This window comes from Megachile rotundata, chromosome 10 (genome assembly GCF_050947335.1).
Source record: "Megachile rotundata isolate GNS110a chromosome 10, iyMegRotu1, whole genome shotgun sequence".
NCBI lineage: Eukaryota > Metazoa > Arthropoda > Insecta > Hymenoptera > Megachilidae > Megachile > Megachile rotundata.
Genome location: NC_134992.1, coordinates 3,022,657 through 3,042,979, shown reverse-complemented (window position 1 = coordinate 3,042,979; position 20,323 = coordinate 3,022,657). Strand labels below are relative to the sequence as shown.

Below are 20,323 nucleotides of genomic sequence, written 5' to 3'. Positions count from 1 at the left end.
CATAACTATTATTTCGATTCGACAATTTTATAAAATAAACTACTATTTTTAATGGTTTTTTTTTTAATGAAAACACATCATTTTTAATTTTGTTTTACTTTTTTTATGAGAGACAGAAGCTTTATAACGTACAAGCGTTTCTAGGAAATGTCGCCATGTTTAACCAGTTAAGTGTGTTTGACGATTATATCCGTCATGGAGATGTGGCAGAATTTTGTGTCATGTCGACTATATCCGTCATGTGTAAAATATTGTCACAATTTTGATATTTAAATTGTAATTTTAGCGAAAACTAAATTATATTCGTAAAATGTAATATGTTTAAAATGTTTAGAGGTCAACACGAAATGAAATAAGCAAATAAAAAGTGGAAATGATTTGAGATGGATTTATAAATTCTTGAGAGCTAACTCGTCATCGCTTGATTATCGCGACACACACTGGTGCGCATTTTGCAAAAAGATCGCAATAGTTAACTGGTTAAAAATGTAGAAATACTAAAAGGTTCATGACGAAATGAAGCACATCTATGGTTATGAAATATTTAAAGACATTGATCTCGAGAAGCTTTAAGAGGTGATTTAAATGTCAATATCCGCAGTTATAAAAGATAAGTTTTATTCGTTTTCGATCATACTGTAAATTTGGAAAGTTTCATAGAAATCGAACAGGAATGGAACACTCTTGACAAAAACAGTAATTATTAATTACCACTATTTTAGTAACTTCTCTCATATTAAGGATATAGCTATATTTACAATTTTATGTTTAATATGCAAGTAAATATTAAATGAACAAAAGGATGTATTTTACTACTATGTTCACAGAAATAAAATGTTTAATATGGTAATAAATGAAGAGTTATAAAGTAGAAAAACGTGACATTTGGGAGATAGTTTCATACTTCTAGTTAATTATATACAAAAAGAGGAGTAGAAATGAATAAAAATACAACTTTGTTTCCGTATCTTACATTTAAAAATATCATTATACTATTAGATTCGTTGTTTCAAAGTAATTTAATAGTTTATGTTAATAATTTTTTATTAATAATTTGTACCGCTATCATTAAAATGTTATTGTGGAATAAATGCAGTAAAACATGTGGAGCCGAAAGAAACGGAAGTGGACAAAGATATTATTGATGAATGCGGCGACTTCATTAAGGCGAACGATTTGTTGAAACAAAAATTTGAAAAGCAGAACGAAGGTAAGGATACTATACAAAATGTGAAAAAACTACGTCTTTTCATTTGTTGCGTTTCCTATGGAGCATTTTTATGAATACGAGCATTTACTATTTTCATACATTTTTGGCTTTGAAAGTTTCATAACGTGAAGGCTAAAAATGCAGAAATACCAATTGTACACGACGTTCATTTTGCATTTAATACTGCTTATTTAATAATTTCATATTTTCATGTACCAAATAGAAAATTTATTCTCGTTTAATAATTTTGTTTTCCATTTTATCAAATAATATTGCATGCATAATATTTTGCATTTTAAACTTTACAGTTTCATATATAACTTTACAATTTTATACTTCACTCTTCATATCTTGTAGTTAATCTTGCATTTTACATTTTGTTTTTATATTTATAGTAACAGTGATGATTGAATCGTTGTATATTAATGTAGTAAATTTTAATAAACTAACTGAATCATTAACGCCGTATATTTGTAATGTATTGATTATTAAACTTGTTTCATTCAAAGGATACAATTTCCACAATTTGTATAGGTGTACAACGGGTTCGTGATTACATTAAGTATTTAGAAGGCAAAGTTGAAGAAGAACCGAAAATAGGAGACCAATTAGACGAACTAGAAATTGATCCGCAAATGAGGGAAGACGTCGCAGATTTATTGAAGAGGTCGCAGTCGTTATCAGAAAATATTCATCAAACCGAAGAAGAAATACGAAATATCGCTGATGTATTAAAACAACTAAAGGTATGTAGATATTTATTAAATTGTATTAACTGGTAAATTTCAAATTAAAACGTATAATATTAAAGTACCAGAAAATAATGGTATAACAATTTGTAGTGTGAAAATTAATATGATTATACTATAATATAAAATGACCAAGGAATAATTATAACAAACAATGATCAAGTTCAAATGTATAAATTATAACATGATTTCAAGATATGAAATAAGAATCATGATATATCATAAAGTAGAAACTTATTTCACAAAATTAACAAGAACAATGTTTTTTGTATATTTTTAAAGAAAATACACTAATTAGGAAAAATTATTTCCTTATTAGAGCAAAGAATACCTCTTTTAGTTTATTGTTCAGTAGTGTGCATTCATAAATACTCAATTTCCAGAGGCTTATATCTCAAGATATTAATGAACATTTTTATTTATTTTTTCATAAAATATGTAAAGAAATGATTCTTATAAATAAATTCATGAATAGTTTTCATAATTAAGTATATATTTAAGACTAATAAAGTAATAAACTAATCGTAGAATTATCATAAATTACAATATATTCCAATATAATAATTATGCAAATTGACATAATTTAAATTAGTAAAAACATATATGTATTTTTTAACAAATAAATGTAGTAGACTATGTTATATAATTATCTTTGATTCGTCAGTATATTTTAGCAAATATTTTATTAAGAAGAATTTTTATTAAAAAAAAAATCAATTTACAAAATCATAATTTTATTGATGTAAAATTATAAAAAAAATGAAAATATTAATACACGCTACTAATTTTTATAAACTACTCCATAAAAGTAAAACTACATATATTTATTCTCAGTTAATAATTTTACTCTTTATATATTTAATATAACTTCAGTTCAGTTAGAATTTGTGATTCATAAGCCAACAATTTTACAGAGATATATTCAATAAAAAAGGAATTCTGTTTTTTATTCTTTTGATAATGAACTATTAACTAAATTATTTACTAGTTATATTGAATATCTTTATTATGGTAACAATCCATGTTAATTAAACATTGTACGATATACAGGAGATTGCTGATAAACCAGGTGCGTTTGATCCTGATTCTTGGCTGAATGTAAGTACAAAGATAACATTACTTTTAATTGATGATTGTTAATAATACTACATTAGTCTTTAAATTATCATTCTGAAAGATTATACTTAGTTTTCCTGTACTTTTCTAAAAACATGCATATATTCAGAATCAACTGTAGATGTTTCTACTCTTAACAATAAAACAAATCTCGGCTATCTAAGGCTATGTTTTTGAAGTGTAGACAATAAAATCAACAATTCAATCCCACAAGATCTTGATAACAATGTAAATTAAAATAATTTAAATAATTTATTGTTTCGTGCTTTTAAATAGTTTCACTTAGTACTTTATAAAAAATAATTACTTTCTACATCAAATTTTTTTAAATAAAATAGCAACATAAATAAATGGTGAACATCGATTATTTTTCTGAAAGAGAAAAAAGAGGTAGAGTTCGGAAAAGCTGTAACCGCTCATTGCACTAAAATTTTATTCAAAGCTTGTTTTTAATTAAATAAAAAAGTCCCTAACTGAATTTTTAGGGATAAGGCTTTATTTGCCACCTACTCTCTTCGAAAGTTTGAAAAGGCTTTTTGTATATTTTTGAAAATATTAATATTAGGAAAAACTTCTTTACACAAAAAATAAAGCTCTTACAAAATTGTACATAAAATATTATGTACATTTTTGACGTAAACTTATTATTTTAGTTATTATAACCCTAGACCGCAACTCACTCTCCTTTGCGCAGGGGCTTTGCTAATATCTTGCGTATATTTGTAGTTCAGTTTCGGCTCATCAGGTATTTAATAAGACCAAGATTAAATAAATATATGTAAAAAGTTCTTTTGAACCATACAAAATTTACATGAAAAATGTATATGTCGCAGGGAAATGATAAAGATAGGGATTTGATCAAATCCCTAAGGTATATGATTAATTCACGAAAAATGTTAAAATAACGATTCTGTCTTAACACTAGATTTACAGAACACGTCAAAATGACGGATCATAGATATCTTATTTTAAACGACAAGAAGAATTTTTGTAAAAGTCTATGTCATCCTTCGTCAAGCTAAAAAATCAATGTCGTAGAAAAAATCAAACTCTGGCCGAATTTGTATCTGAAGAACAGTTTAATGAAACTATCAGTTTTTATTTTAACATCTTCTATAAATTGATCACATGCCTTAGGGATTTGATCAAATCCTTCTTTTCATTTTCCTACGATACATATATATGTATGACTCTTTTCATGGAGCTTATTAAAGCTTCATTTTTTGTTTCAAACATTTTTTTTCAAAATCAATATTTTCGGAGATATGCGGTAAAAATTTGTAAATGTTGGAGGCGAATGGAGAGCGAACTAGGCTTGTCAAAAATCCTCTTACAGAATTTTTGTTCTACCTAAAAACGAGATTTTGTTAAGATTTCTATGCAATCCACGTCATTCTCAATTTTATTCGAAATTAATAATAAATGAATAATATAAATAATTTGAATAGTACACGAATGAAAGTGGATATGAAAGTCATCATTGTTCATAAGAGATGTTCCACTTAATTCTGTCTCTCTTATTTATTTTATTATTTGTAAAACCGTATCAAATACTTCGAGATTAATGTATTATATTTAAAGATAGAAATGTCAAAGTCATATTTTTATTCATTTCACAATGACCTTTGTTAAAAATCAACTATTTATGAAATGTTTATATTTGTGAAAAAATCGTTTTTTATTCTACAGTCTATTAGATTATATTCTATACATTAGGTGTTCATACATATTGCCATGATAGAAATGCTTATGATTTACTGTTATTTTTAAAACTATAAGTAAATACTATTACATCCACTAAAATCATTGCATGTTATTCATATCATAAAATGTAACTTTAAACAAGATTATCCTATTTAACCAGCTTTAGGTATAGAATACCATCCATAAATATTAGGGCACACAAAATTTGTCTGCGTCGGAAAATTCCAAACTTTGATTTATCTGATCAGAGTACACAGAGTATACTATATCCTCACAATCCCCTATTAATCAATTTTCATGCATTTTTGTCTACTGCAGCAGTTTTAACTTTTCACTTTTAACAAACTTCATCATGAGGTTTATCATATTATACGACTAATTTGTGTACACCATTTCCACGATTAATTGCGTTAACTGTATGCAAAATGCGATATTCGGTATTTATTGTTTTATTCAGCTCTTTTATTTAGTATATTACACTTTACTTATTTTTTATAATAAAAGTTATCCGTTTCGGTAATAGAAACGATTTCTGAATCGTTAAGTTTTTATTATAGTGTAGAAATTATATTAGGTTCAGATATTTTTGCTATATCATGAATTCAGAAAAATAAATTAGTCAATACAACTGACGAAAGTATTGAAACATATTCAGAAATTGTAAATTTAAATCCTTGCAGAAATTGTATAATTATCAAAAAGAAATGTGTGTGACATGTTCAGAAACTCTTAACAGATCTTCAGGTCTAGATCTAACAGGTCTTCAAGATCGTAAATGTAAGTTAATAGCAATTACATTATTTATTACTTGAACACCCTAACGCGTTTTTCTCGGAACGATATTTTTGCCGGGCTAATAATAGAAATATCTGGAACAATATTGATCCAATTTACTTCAGATTTAATCGATTTAATTATCTTTGATGGAGCTAGTAATATATGTGTGGATTTTACAATAAAAACTGCTACGTTATATTCGATCGCTTGTCTTTTAATTGAAAATTCATATTTGTATATTTTTTAAATTGACTACGATACGCGAACAATATTTTTATACGTTTAAATACTTCACTTGTCGTTGTTGTTTAACCCGTAACTGTTGCTATTCAATCAATTTCGCCATATCGTTATTTAAAATTTAAAATTACTATTAGCTTTATAATTTTAAGTTTATTTTGAGTGGAACATTTTTTGCTTCATCGTTTCGAAATACAGAGTGTGTGTCCTAGATACGGAGGCTTTAAGCCAATTTGCACAATTATATATTAATTAAAAATTACTGCTATATGAACATCATATTTTCAACATTAATATCTGTTATTAAGTAGTACCTTTTTATAAAAGAATGTTTTTAAATTACAAAAATTAATTATTAATGATATATGTAATTCAATAAAAACAGATTTTTTGTCTGTATTTACGTACATTTCAGTTGTAAACATATTTCAGTATCGGCAATTTCCGAGTTTCGGTGCATCCTATTCCTGTGTCTTTTATACTACATAATTTAATTAAAATAAAATACCTAATTATTTAGCTGACCAGTTATGGTGCGATATCTACCCTATGTAATGTTTTAATTATTTTTTAGTTCAGACTTTTCCATTTCTTCCAAAGCACGTTTTTGGCTCATCTACGCTATTAAATTATTCTCCACAGAATATCTTGCTAATATTTTCTAGTGAGTACCTATCAATATTATTTAGATCCTGATAACCGTGGTAAAGCTTCTGTCTTTTTGCAGAATTATAAAATGATTTATACAATTACTTATTAAGTATATTTACATTCGTTTTGCTAATCACTGTCATCGATATGAACTCTTTTCTTTCCTCGAGTGCTCTACAATCGTCCAAATCATTATTACGAAATGATTATAATAAAGGATTACCAATATAATATAAATATAATAAATCTATTGCTTCGATAATTTAAAATTCGCGGCTATTTTGGTTCCTTTCTTTATCGTATGTTTGATATAGAAGCGCGCAGATCTGGTTATATGATTGCCATATGGACCAGACTAATTAAAAAATTTTTCATCAGAAGAGATGACACTTTTCCATTCCATTTCATCAATGTTTGAGATATAACATATTTCAACCATGTTTCTTTATAGTTATTCATTAACGAGAACTTTTTTAATATTTTATGTACTGTACTGCTTTAATACTACGTGTTATATCAACTTCTGTTACTTTCATCTGTCAATTAATGAAGATTTGGTTATCTACTGTCAAATTATACATCCATCTTGTCAAGACGTCCATCTTACACGATCACTGGGATATTTTAATGTAATTTTCAGTGTCATTTACATAGCTATTCACTGCGCATCGATTTCCTCTCCAAATTTCCGACATCTTCCTTACGGAACAATTTTTCACTTTTTTTACAATATTACATTTCATTTTTCGCTTTGGGACATTTTATACAAGGTGCGTTCAAAAAATTCAGATTCTCCTGTTATAGGAGATATTAGGAGCAATGGATAAGAATAAAACTTACAGCGTATGATCTTCGATTATTTTCATATAAGCATACCAAATTTTGTGAGAATTAGTTACGTATTGGGTTGTTCGGAAAATCATTTCGTCTTTTTTTTCGATAAAACCAAATACGATTTTCTTATAGTGAATAAATATTTTATTCGGAGTCTCGTTCCGACAGTTGAATCAATCGGACGTGTTATAACCTGCTCGTTCCGTTACGTGTGCCGTTCATACAAGTGCTAGTGTTAGTGAGTGCTGTACCGTAAACAGTGACAACTTATAGTGGTGATAAAATCATCACTACATAATATTTTGACGTAGGTATACGTATATTATACGTATCACCATGTCAAAACAACTGAACCCGTATAGCGATATAAGCAAACCAAGTTATCCTTCCCAAATCGATGAAAATCAATCTAACCTAACGGAAAATTGCCAAAGCACCCAAAAATTTAATATGACTGGAACCACAACTTCATATGCGAACATAACGAAACACGAATATACGCCAACCCAAGACCAAGCTATCATTCTGCAATCAATTGATGATATCACAATTAAGGAGTACGCTCGGGCAATCGGTAACATAACAGGACCCAAAGCTATAAAATACTTTCCAGGATCTTCAAATCACGTTACAAACTTAACTTCTAAACACAAAACAGTTCAAATCAACAACGTAAGCATAGGAATCCGCCCAATGGTACTACCGGCAAAACGAATCATTTTAGCAAACATCGCACCCATAATTCCAAATTCAGTTATTGAAAATATTTTTAGAAAAAATAACATCAAACTACATTCAAAAATAACTCCACTAAAAGCGGGAATCACCGATCCAGACCTGTCGCATATATTAAGTTTTAGGAGGCAAGTTTACATTGACTCAGGAGATACTAAACAAATCCCGAGCTCCTTTCTAGTTACGTTAGAAAACAACACCTACAGAATATTCACTACCACAGAGAAACAGACATGCTTTAGATGCAATCAAGACATATTGCGAAGCAATGTCCCAATAATCTAAACCCAAACCCAAATGAAACTAGCTCACAAACAAACCCTATCTCACAATCCTTCCCACCCTCCACCACCAATGACCAGTCTCAAAAAATACAAATAGAGAGCCCAAATACACCTGAACACATAGAAGCAGTATTGCAAGAGGTCTCTAACACAACAGTTCTTAAAGAAAGAGAAATAGAAGACCAGATTGCAGATAAAAAAGGATACAGAAGACCATTATCTATAACATTCGAACAAAGTAACTCCAAACCAGTAAAGCTAAGCGACCTTGAATTTAAGCCACCAGACCCATTAGTCAAAAAACCCCAAAAGATCCCAGAACCAGCCTCTAAAAAAACAAAGCGGCCCCCATCTCCTGCATTTTCGTTAGACAAAATCGATAATATGTTAGAACCAGCCAAAAATTACATAGAAGACCCAGGTAATAATCACGTGTTAAATTACATCCAATTTAAAAGCTTCCTTGAAAACTCAATTACAGCACCAGATCCGTTAGAAATCGCAAAAATATACACAACCAATACTCTTGATTTAGCCGAAATGATAATAAGAATTTACCCTTTACTCAAAGTACGAAGTATGAAAAACAAGTGACACAGGTTATACAAAAAATTAATTCAGAACTCCTCGACAAAAACAACTACTAACTGGGCATCAGAAATAGATAGCGACTCCTCTTAATTACAATGAATCAGACAATCCAATGGAACATAAATAGTTTTTACACTCACTACGAACAACTACAGCTTTTACAAAACCAACACAAATCAACTATCATTTGCCTGCAAGAAACAAACCTCAAAAAACACCATCACCCGAGATTCAAGGGGTTCTGCACCTTTAACAAAAATAGAGATGGCGATAACCACGCGAGTGGGGGAGTACTCATCGCAGTATCCGAAAAATTCAACACCACCGAAATCCCGTTAAACGCAGACCTAGAAACAATTGCAGTTACAGTACAATTCCCTAGCAAGATACACTGATGTTTATATAAAACAATAATCACAAATACCCTTCAAGAAATTCCAAATAGTGAAATTGATCCAATCAACATCAATCATGAAATCGAACTACTGCAAACAGCTATAATAAAAGCAGCGCAGGAATCTTCCAGTCCAATTAAGCCAATAAGTACAAATAAAATAATTTTAAGAAAAAAAATACACCCACTTCGAAATGCATTAAAAAGTATAAAATAATTTCTATTTCATTCAATCATACAATTACGTCACAGATATGAATGAAACCTATTTACTCGTTAGGTAGTATATTAAATACATTTCAACCTTTTCGGAGGCGGCGCAAAATTAAAAGATTTTCTTGAACATGTCAACCTTTTTTCTTGAAAAAACTATTTTTCTTTCTATACATATAACTCGACAGCACGCCGCGAAGTAGGTGTTAGTGCGTATAGAATGTAACTATGGTCTATCTAGATTCATAGAGTATGCGACGGAAAGACTCGATCGCCGCATATACTATAAAGATAGAGCCCATCTGCCGCAAATTTGGTAATTCCCGCGTCGTGGGCTCCGTTTATAGGTTCTTAGATCCATGGCTTCCATACGCGAACGAAGTCGATTCAATTCCATTTATATCAGAAACATTGCGAAATGAAGATGCAGTCGTTACATTTACGTATATTACCAGATATATTTATAATGGTTCGTATTCTTTCTCAGGATTTATTAATTTCCAATACGCCATACCACAATCAACTGGTTATTGGCAGCAACGTTTACTGAGGTATTTTTAATTATGCGCCGCCTCCGAAAAGGTTGAAATGTATTTAATATACTACCTAACGAGTAAATAGGTTTCATTCATATCTGTTACATAATTGTATGATTGAATGAAATAGAAATTACTTCATTAGAAACTAGAAATTATTTTATACTTTTTAGTGCATTTCGAAATCGGCGTATTTTTTCTCTTAAAATTATTTTATTTCCCGCTTTTTAGTGGAATGGGGAGAATTGTATAGGATACTGTGAGACATTTCTTACACAACAATACCAAAGAATAGGATTTTGCAATAACAATAGTTATTATACATGTATACTGATTTTCGGCCGACAAGACGTGTTTATAGAAACAGTAGAAAATCGGCGACTGCATGTTGACTCATACACCACCAGAGACACGAAGGCATACGTAGAATTCAATATATTAGTAACAATAGTTTTTCGCTAATAACTCGAAAACTAAAGCTTCCCCTTAATTGCGGATAAGGAAAAAGTTGTTCAGAATCGTGCCCCTGATAACATATTAAAAGGACATTAAAATCGTCGAAAGTTGATTTCAAAACTTTTCAACAATTTTTCGCTAATATCTCGAAAACTAAAGCTTTCCGCGAAATTTGTATATGAACAAAATTGTTCAGAATCATGTCCGTGATAAGATATTAAAAGCGCACTAAAATCGGGAAAAGTTTATTTCAAAAGTTGCCGGTTGTTTTGCAATAACAATACTTTGCAATTAAAAAATGAAACATTTTTTGATAATGGTACTAATGGGGAGTCAGAACCTATCAGATGCAAAAGGTTTCGTTCCGATCGGTCCATCCAGCTAAGCGTAATCGGCGGGCACACATAAAAAGAAAAAAAAAAAAAAATACTGATCGAACTGAGTAACCTCCTCCTTTTTCGAAGTCGGTTAAAAAAGGAATACGCCTTGGTGGAACGAACAATACCATGCAGTCATGAAAGAAAGCCATAGGGCCTTCAACAAAACAAAGAAACAACCAACGAGAGAAAATTTAGAAAATTTCAAAAAACTACGAGCAAAATTCTGCAAGATAATAAAAGAAAGTAAAAGGAAGTCTTGGCAATCATATATATCAATTATCACAAATAGTACTCCAACAAATACTCTATCGAAAAAAATTAGAAATATTAATGGAATAGAATACCACACAGAAATTCAATTTTTGAATCTAGGCGACAATAAAGTTATAATTAACCCACAGGACATAGCTGACACCCTTGCAGAAACATTTCAAAGAAATTCAAAAGATAAAACCTACTCACGAACCTAATAAGCGATAATAGACATCTAGAAGACTCCGCTTCCGAATCCACCGAAAACTCAATCATAATTCTAGAAGAAATAACAAATACCCTCCACTCTACAAAAAATTCTGCCCCTGGACTCGATAATGTATCTAACAAACTAATAAAAGAACTACCTCCAATCGGCATCAATCATCTCCTAAAGATCTTTAACTGCATCTGGATAGATCAAGTATTCCCAGACAACTGGAGAAAGGCCATAGTTATACCGATACCCAAACCAGGCAAAAATAAAAATATACCTGGAAGTTATAGACCGATCGCTTTAACAAACTGTATGTGTAAACTCCTAGAAAAAATAATTAACAAAAGGCTCAGGTGGTTCATCGAGTCGAATAACATGCTATCACCTAACCAATATGGATTCAGACAATACCGCTTAACTACCGATGTACTGATAAACTTAGAAACAAGTATATGCGAAGCATTCCTGAAAAACTAATCACTCATTACAGTATGTTTGGACATTGAAAAAGCATATGACTCAATACCAAGAACTACAATCATCAATGCCCTTATGAACACAGGATTATCGGTAATATTTTAGCTTTTTATTACAAATTTCCTCACAAACAGAACTATCCAGGTGAGAACGAATGGTGCCCTGTCCAAACCAACCATCGTACACAAGGGAGTACCACAAGGATCGGTAATCAGTGCTACGCTTTTCCTAATAGTAATCAACGACATCTTAGACATCAAGCCGCCAATTCAAGGATTTTTGTTCGCAGACGACTTAACACTAACTTGTAGCGGGAAAAACCTAAACACTATCATGCAGCTCCTACAAGAAAGCATAAACGACATTCTATTATGGTCCGAAAAATCGGGACTCAAATTTTCCCCCGAAAAAACGAAATATATAATCTTTTCCAGACAACGCAAGAAAATCACACATACCACTAATCTCTATATGCAGAACACTGAAATCAAAAAGGTAGACAGCAATAGGATACTCGGACTCATCTTTGACCATAAGCTAACCTGGGGACCACATATTAAATATCTAAAAACCGTATGCACAAAAAGAATGAATATCATAAAAGCTTTAGCAAATAATAGCTGGGAAGCTGACCAAGAAATTATTATACAAACCTACCAGGCACTAATTCGATCTAAATTGGACTACGGGTCAATAGTGTATAACTCAGCTAAACCCAATACCCTAAAAGCAATCGACTCAATTCATAATGCCGCTTTAAGATTAGCCACGGGAGGTTACAGGACTAGTCCAATAAATAGCATACTACTCGAATCAAAAGAACCACGACTAGAACAAAGAAGGAAATACCTAAGCTTAAAATACGCAATTAAAATCTCCTTCACTCCAAATAATCCTACCTACAACAACATATTTACTAATAGATATACACACCTACAAACCAAAAAACCTGTCTCCAATTCCATTCTCTGGTAGAATTGCCAAATACGAGAGTCTTGTTGAAATCACATCGATCCCGATCATCGCTCGTAAACATAGGAAACCAGCTCTCTGGACCCAAAAAATTCCAGATATCAATACCGACCTCGCAATACTCCCCAAATATCAAATCAGTAGCATTGAACGTAGATTTAATTTTCAGCGACTATGTAACAAATTCCCAAACCACAAAAGGATATACACTGATGCATCAAAAAACGACCAGGCAGTAGGAGCTGCCATCGTCTGCGAGAGTACAATCCAGAAAATCCCTCTTCCAAAAGCCTCATTCATCTTCACAGCAGAAGCTTGGGCAGTTCTTGAAGCCTTAAAATACGTACAGGACAATAATAATAACCTACCATCCACCATCTTCACAGATTCTATGAGTGCCATCAAAGCAATAGTAAACCCAATTAGTGAATCCAAATATGAAGTTATCCTAAATATTCATTACACATATACGGATCTTATCAACATTGGAAATTATATAACCTTAGCCTGGGTCCCATCCCACCAAGGAATCGAAGGAAATGAGTTAGCCAACAAAGCCGCCAAAGAAGCAATATTGTCCCCGCCAGACAACAGCCGCAGACAGATTCCATACCAAGACCTCATTGTCGCAGTACGCCACATCGAACGACAAGCATGGAATAAAGAATGGAGAACTTCTAAATATATAAAAATACACAACGTAACTCAAGACTTTTACGAAACAATGCCCAGTAGCAATATTAAGAGGAAGGACAGGATTATTTTGGCCAGACTTAGAACCGGTCATTGTAAACTCACACATGAGTACCTCTTAAAAAAAACAGAACCACCAATATGCACGGTCTGCAGAAAGAATATCTTGACCCACCATCTACTATTTGAATGCAACAAATATCAGACCCAACGACAAAAGTATGGAATAACACCGACCAAAGCCTTAACTTCGCAAAAGTACATAGAGAATACCCTACAGTACCTGAAAGAAATCAAGTTGTCCCATAGTATGTATATAGTCCAACAAAGTGTAGTCGTCGCTAATGACCTGAAGATACACCCTTGGACTAAAAGATAGCACATGTGTGCTATCTTTAATTTCTTGGAAACTACTTAGAATTTTTTACTGTAATACATACCAATCTAATTGTTACATGGCAGAGAGAAGGAACTTCTTAGTAAATATGGTTGACCTTGCTAGGTTTCTGAACAAGCAGAAGAAATATACAAATAGTGCCGGCGAAATGATAGCACATTCACAGAATTTATACATATATTTTCATAAAAAAAGAAAGTTACATTGCAATTAATACAAAGTTAATAATGAGTATATCCGTCTTTATTTTTTATTACATCGAGTACCCGCTTTGGGAAGGATTTGTATAACTTTTTAATTGTATTTTTTGGCAAATTATCCCAATGCATCTTAATAGCTTCTTTTAATTATTTAATAATATCATACTGTTTTCCATTCTTATATACAGCACGTGCTAGTTCTCCCCAATAATTTTCAATAATATTCAGGTCCAGGGAGCGTGCGAGCAACGGAAAAACTGATACGTTTTCTTTTTGAAAAAATTGTTCTTCGACTTTAATTCGGAGAATTACAGCATTGCCACGTTAAAAAATAAATTTCTCAGTGGTAATTCGTAGTGCGTGTTCAATACTTTGTTTTGAGAGTAAATTTATATATTTTTGAGAATTCATTTTTCATTGAAGAAACTGTACATTTGTTTTGCCATTGTATCCATTCCGTTTAAATTCCAGCCCAAATCATTACACCACCCCCACCCATTTGTGCTATCTTTTTGTCCAAGGGTGTAGATGCGACGTTAAACCTGGATTAAAAAAAAAAGAAAAAAAAAATTTTATTCTATTACATATTGTCCATTCTGGTCCAATACACTTTGCCATCTTTCTGACAGTAACATAATTCCACGTTCATATAATTTTTGTTCCTTGCTGGCAAAAATTGATGCAAGTGAATTTTCACCTCCTCGTTTGAAGTGAAGGTTTTACCGTTCAAAAAATTCTTTAATGATCGGAATAAATAATAATAACCAGATTGGCACTGTCGTTTTGTTAATAGGTCTTCTCTACACACTTCTGACAATTTTTTTCTTGCTTGACCAGTATTTTTACCTTTATAATAGTAAAAAAGTAAAATGTGCCGAAAATGATACTTTTTTGTTTCCATATTTGATGGGGCATCAACCAAAAACTACTGCGTGGAATCAATTGAAATTTTTCACAAAAAAGCCTTGCTATATCAGTTGGTAAAATGTATAATGATTTGCGGTTTAAATGTGAAGGTAGCTGTAAAAAAATACAATTAAATCCTCTGTTGAGAAAAAACGAAATTACTTTCCGAACAACCTAATAGTTGTCCAGTTACTGTCCGTTGTAGTTTACCGTGAGCTATGACTTCAGCGATTCTCAGATAAGTGATTTCATAGAGCAGAGAAATGATGCATAAAGTTTTCTTTTAATCTTAGTAAAATAGCATTTGAAACAGTGAAGATACTTACAATTATCAGCAGACTTTTTACTCTTTCTTCAGTTTAAATGAGTACTGAAAGGACGACGTTTTTTATATTCGAGAAGACACAATTACAAAATCGCAGGATGAGATTTCGAAATCTATTGACCAGAAAGCATTTGCTACTTGAAAAAAAGATTTTGTAAATACATACATGCAAACAGATTAAACCTTCGAGTAAAAGATATATGTACATACAATAACGGAGGTCTCCGAAGTTTTTGAATACACCTTGTATGTAGAGCAAGTAATTACTATAGTACAATTATTATTAACAGTTTTTAATAAATATCTGATACTTTTATCGCACTTACGAGAGCTACTTTCCATTTCTTACTAAAATTCTTCGAACTAAAGCCTCAAATATTACCTAGAACTATACATAGTACTACCATTGAATGTAAATGCTAACATCAGAAATCAAGAAATAAGAGAATGGTTAGTAGAATACACTTTTCTATCGTACCCTTACATGTTTTGTAATTTAGTCACGAAATATATTGTGTATTATCTGTTTCACAAGAGCGTATATGTCATAGCACACCATCCTGTTATAAAAAATTTTTATCATTGAGTTTTTGAAAAAACAGTCGTTTGCTACTTTGCATTATTATTGTTTATGACATTTATTTTTACAATATGTGTGTACTGAGTATTGAAAAGGAGTTTCCAAATGATACTGAAATGAGATCGTAGGTATTACCACTAAGCTCTAGACAAAACATATATCGAACTAAAACAACTATCCTGCCAACTCCAGAAAATATGAAAGTTGCTTCCTATCGTTTATACCCAAAACTTGTTAAAAGTATGCACCGACGTTGTTAAATTATACTTAACTATGGACGTTGAACGATTTACGTCCTAGATAATGGAAAAATGTAGTTGTACTTTAACGCGATTCTTTTTAATTATCCTATATCTTCTTATAGATATAATATATACGCTCTTGGGGAACAGTATACAAACTAATTTTGAGGATTTTAAGAGATTACTGCTCTACTTTAACTAAAGATCCCAAAAATAACCTTAACCAACTTTATACAACTTAATTTTTTATGGATTCATCGATGCATCTGCCAAGTTCAATAGCATTTTGCTCCTTAATACAATTCATATCTTTTTTTTTGTTAAATCAACGGATCCTCTTTATTAACCTATGCAAACAAATCCTAATCCAAGATTGTCAAAACGTGAATACTTTACAAAATATTTTACATTTTATGTTAGGAACGTACTGTACTGCAATAAATATTGGAACTTTTAATAAGGTTTTTAAAAATTATGAAAGTAGACAAAGATTCATTTTTGTTGTAGTAATATATCAAGAATTTTAGTATGTCGAATTTTATAATTCATTATGTCGAACCATCGAAGTTTTGTATTATATTTTATATGCTGCATTCCTTGTAAATCTGATCCACCTAATCAATTCAAAGGCAGATTTTATTGAAGTGATATTATTACCCAGAAAAGTACTTTAGTCTGTTATTATTACCCAACAGTTTCAATTTCAAATGCATTATGCAGTTATGATTTTCGTTGAAATTATTCTGAGCTATATTTTCTTAACTGAAGGAAACTACAATTTGTAATTAATTTTCAAATAACGGCAACATTGTTAAGAGGATTTGTGCACCGATACTGAAATAAGAACCGTGTCGACTTTGTTGAATATTTATTGTTGAACTCTTATTTATAACTGAACTCGAATTTACTTGGGAGTTTATAATAAAAATCAATAATTATACGTGAACATTTTGTAGTTTTTCACAGTCTTAACAACATTATTACAGTTTACTGAAGTTGAATTGTGCCGTAATATATTCAGCTAAAAATAATTTCAACCTAAGGTGGATTTGTACCACTCTCGAAATGAACGCCTTTCCAGGGCCGTTGATCAGCCAAACTTCTATCAACTAAATATTAAAGAATTAATACTATTTTGAATATAGATCACTTACAAATAAAAATATATTAAGTTTTATCTATTATCACCATTATCTTCATCTTTAACAAAAATAGGGGCCTAAATTCCTTTTGCAGCGCAAAAATATTGTAAATATTGTACATAGGTTAGCTATAAGCGAAACATATTTCCCGTACGCGGCGTAATCAGCGTACCTCGGGCAGGCAATGCCATAAAAGACCCTTGTACATGACAACGCGCGCCCGTGATTGGACGGACATAGACATAGCAAAAACATATAAATACCTGGAAAAAGTCATAGCTACGTTAGTCGTATCCTGTAGAACAAAACCACACCCTCGGAGCTGCCGGACCTTAGCGGACCAGGTTCTTGAAAACTAAAGACCATACAAACCACTCTCTGGGGCAGCCGGACCTTTGCGGACCAGGCTCTCCGTCCTCCTAATAAAATTCCTTCCCAACACCGAAGCAACGTTTCCTAACGTTCTAGCCGAACGCTTGCCCGACGCGACCGAGTTAAAGCGAGCGAGGCACTGATTTTCGAATATGCAAATATTTAAATTCTTAAATTTCCAAATCACTAAATTCCTAAGTTTCCCTTAAAATTTCTAAAAATTCCCAAGAGTACCAAATCATATTTTGAAAATTCCTCAAAATTTTAAACCCTCATGTTCTAAAAAATCCCAATAATCCATTACATTAATATTCCTATATTTACCAATTTTCAGATTTCTCTGAATCGTAAATATTTGAATAATATTCCAAATTTCCAACCTCCCCAATTCTACAATTTGCAAATTCACAAATTCCAAAAATCCAAATATTTAATTCTTCAATTCTCAGACTTTTAACAGGTTTAAAACCTCATATTCTCAAAATTCTCAAATGTCATAAATCTATAAATTCTTTAATTCCTAAATTTTCAAATTTCTCAAATTCCTATATTTCTAAATTAATAAAATTCAATATTTTTAAATTCCCAATTCTCTAGTTATCCAAATATTTAAATTTTAAAATCCGAAAAGTCTCAAATCTACATATTCGTAATATTTCAAAAATTCCCAAAAGTCTCAATTTCTGCATTTCCAAATTCTATGATCTCCCAACTTTCCAAATAGTAAAATTCTTAAAACTCAAAAATTTCCGAGTTCCGAGTTTCCGAAATTCAAAATTCCAAATTTTTAAATACCTAAATCTCCGGATTTCCAGATGCGTAGATTTCCTAATACTCAGGTGTTCCCTAATTTACAAATCCTCAACTATTTAATTACTCGAATTCCCAATTTTGAGAATTTCCAAATTTCAGTACAATTTAAAAATCGAAGACCTCTTATCACTTATTGAAATGATTGTGACACATAGAAGAATCCCTAACATTTGTATTTGTTACTAGCAAATTATGTGATGTAGTTGTTGAGTGTCTTCTCAATATTTTAACATGCTAACCCTAAATAGCTATTTTGTTTGAAATTTCACCCTATACAATCTATTAGCAATCACCATGTACAATTATTTTTATACTTTTCATTACAATATTAAAAACTATACAATATTAATAGGCATTTATCGTCATTACTTTTTAAATTAAAATAAAAATTTGCTAAGGTATAATAACAAGTTTGACATTAACATAATTTTCTTTGATAAAAACCTTTAAAGATTACTTATTACAATGATTTCCTTTCTATTACATACTCCTTATAATTCTTATCCCAATTCATACTTATTAGTCTATTAATTTTATTAACCATTAATCTATATATTTCTTCTTCCTTAGTCGTTAACATTGACGCAGTTAGCAGATCTTCATGACAAGATTTGCCTGTTGACGTCGGATATGGTGCAGCAGGATTACGGAGCGGTTATATGCGATCGAGCTGCTCCTGGTGATGCGGCAAATCCACTAACAGCAAATTACAATACTCTGAACCAGCGAATAGCTGCTTTACAGAAGCAGATCGCAGATAAGCAAATAGAGGCAGGTTGGAAACTACAAGAGCTAAAACGAGCTCTTCGGCAGGAACAAGCTAACTTGCTCCAAATCTCCGATCAAATGAACCTCGAGAGAAAACGAAATTTAGCCCTTCAATTTAACATGGACGAACCATTGTAATTCACCTTCTTCCAATCTGATTCGTCATCCATCTCTGAAGACTTTTCATAAATACGATGAATATATTGCACTACCTCACGCAAAGTGGCGATCAGCAACTTGTTGTTCAAGGAACTGTGAATCACTAGTAGATGTTTCAAATTCTTTCCTCGGAAAGTAAATATTTTTCATTTGAAATGTACCATTGTCACCGATGTAAGTTTACTAAATAAAAAGTCTAATATAAATTAATACGTTTAAAAAAGTTTGTGAAAATAGTAATTCTTCAAGGTTAAACATTGAAGATGCTTTGGTATAGGTGTTAAACTTTAATTTTTTCGCGCAATTGTCTGCCTAATTATTTCATTATTCATACATTAGCTATTTAATTATTTCGTTATTTTCGATATTGCAAAATCTTAATCACTTTGTTACGTTCCGAACAGGAATATTTTTCAAAATTTCCTTTGTAGTTCTCACCGACCGGATGTGTATCGATAATACGTGTTGCATTCTGGGAACACCCTGATCGAACGCAGTAACGGTCTTTTATGTTATTACATAGACTATCTTTTGGCGACTAAACTAAGATTGTTAATATAACACATTCCTTCCTTGAAATCAACGTGGTATTGGCGTGGTCCGATAACGCCAAGCGTTCTGGAATGTTCCTCAAGGGCCCGCGACGCAATGTAGAATTGTAATAGAAATTGTCTTTGTAACATTACAATATTATATAAATTGCCCATAGTATTTCATTATACCGTTATTATAAATACGCATACGTCAATAAGTCCTACAATAGTTACAGTACCGAGCACAATTTGACTTTAATAATTGTAAAGCGAAATAGATAATGTTACATTCTAAATTTTTATAACGTGTACAGATTAACATTTTATACTGGATTGGTTATGTATGTAAAATTATTCAATAGCTAATTAACAATCCATAGCTCAAGAGTAAAGGAAAGATCTATA

The 20,323-nt window shown here is 31.3% G+C and overlaps 1 protein-coding gene across 2 annotated transcripts in view; it reads left to right on the top strand.

Moving 5' to 3' along the window:
• LOC100881743 (uncharacterized) overlaps positions 1-19,595 on the top strand; it is a 62,748-nt gene extending 43,153 nt beyond the window's left edge. For both annotated transcript variants that reach the window (XM_076536083.1, XM_076536084.1), the window contains 4 exons: positions 1,097-1,210; positions 1,745-1,956; positions 3,010-3,057; positions 19,029-19,595. In XM_076536083.1, coding sequence (XP_076392198.1) covers positions 1,097-1,210; positions 1,745-1,956; positions 3,010-3,057; positions 19,029-19,364 — 710 coding nt within the window. In that variant the 3' untranslated portion in view covers positions 19,365-19,595. The remainder of the gene's footprint in view (positions 1-1,096; positions 1,211-1,744; positions 1,957-3,009; positions 3,058-19,028) is intronic.
• Positions 19,596-20,323: the final 728 nt, after the last annotated feature.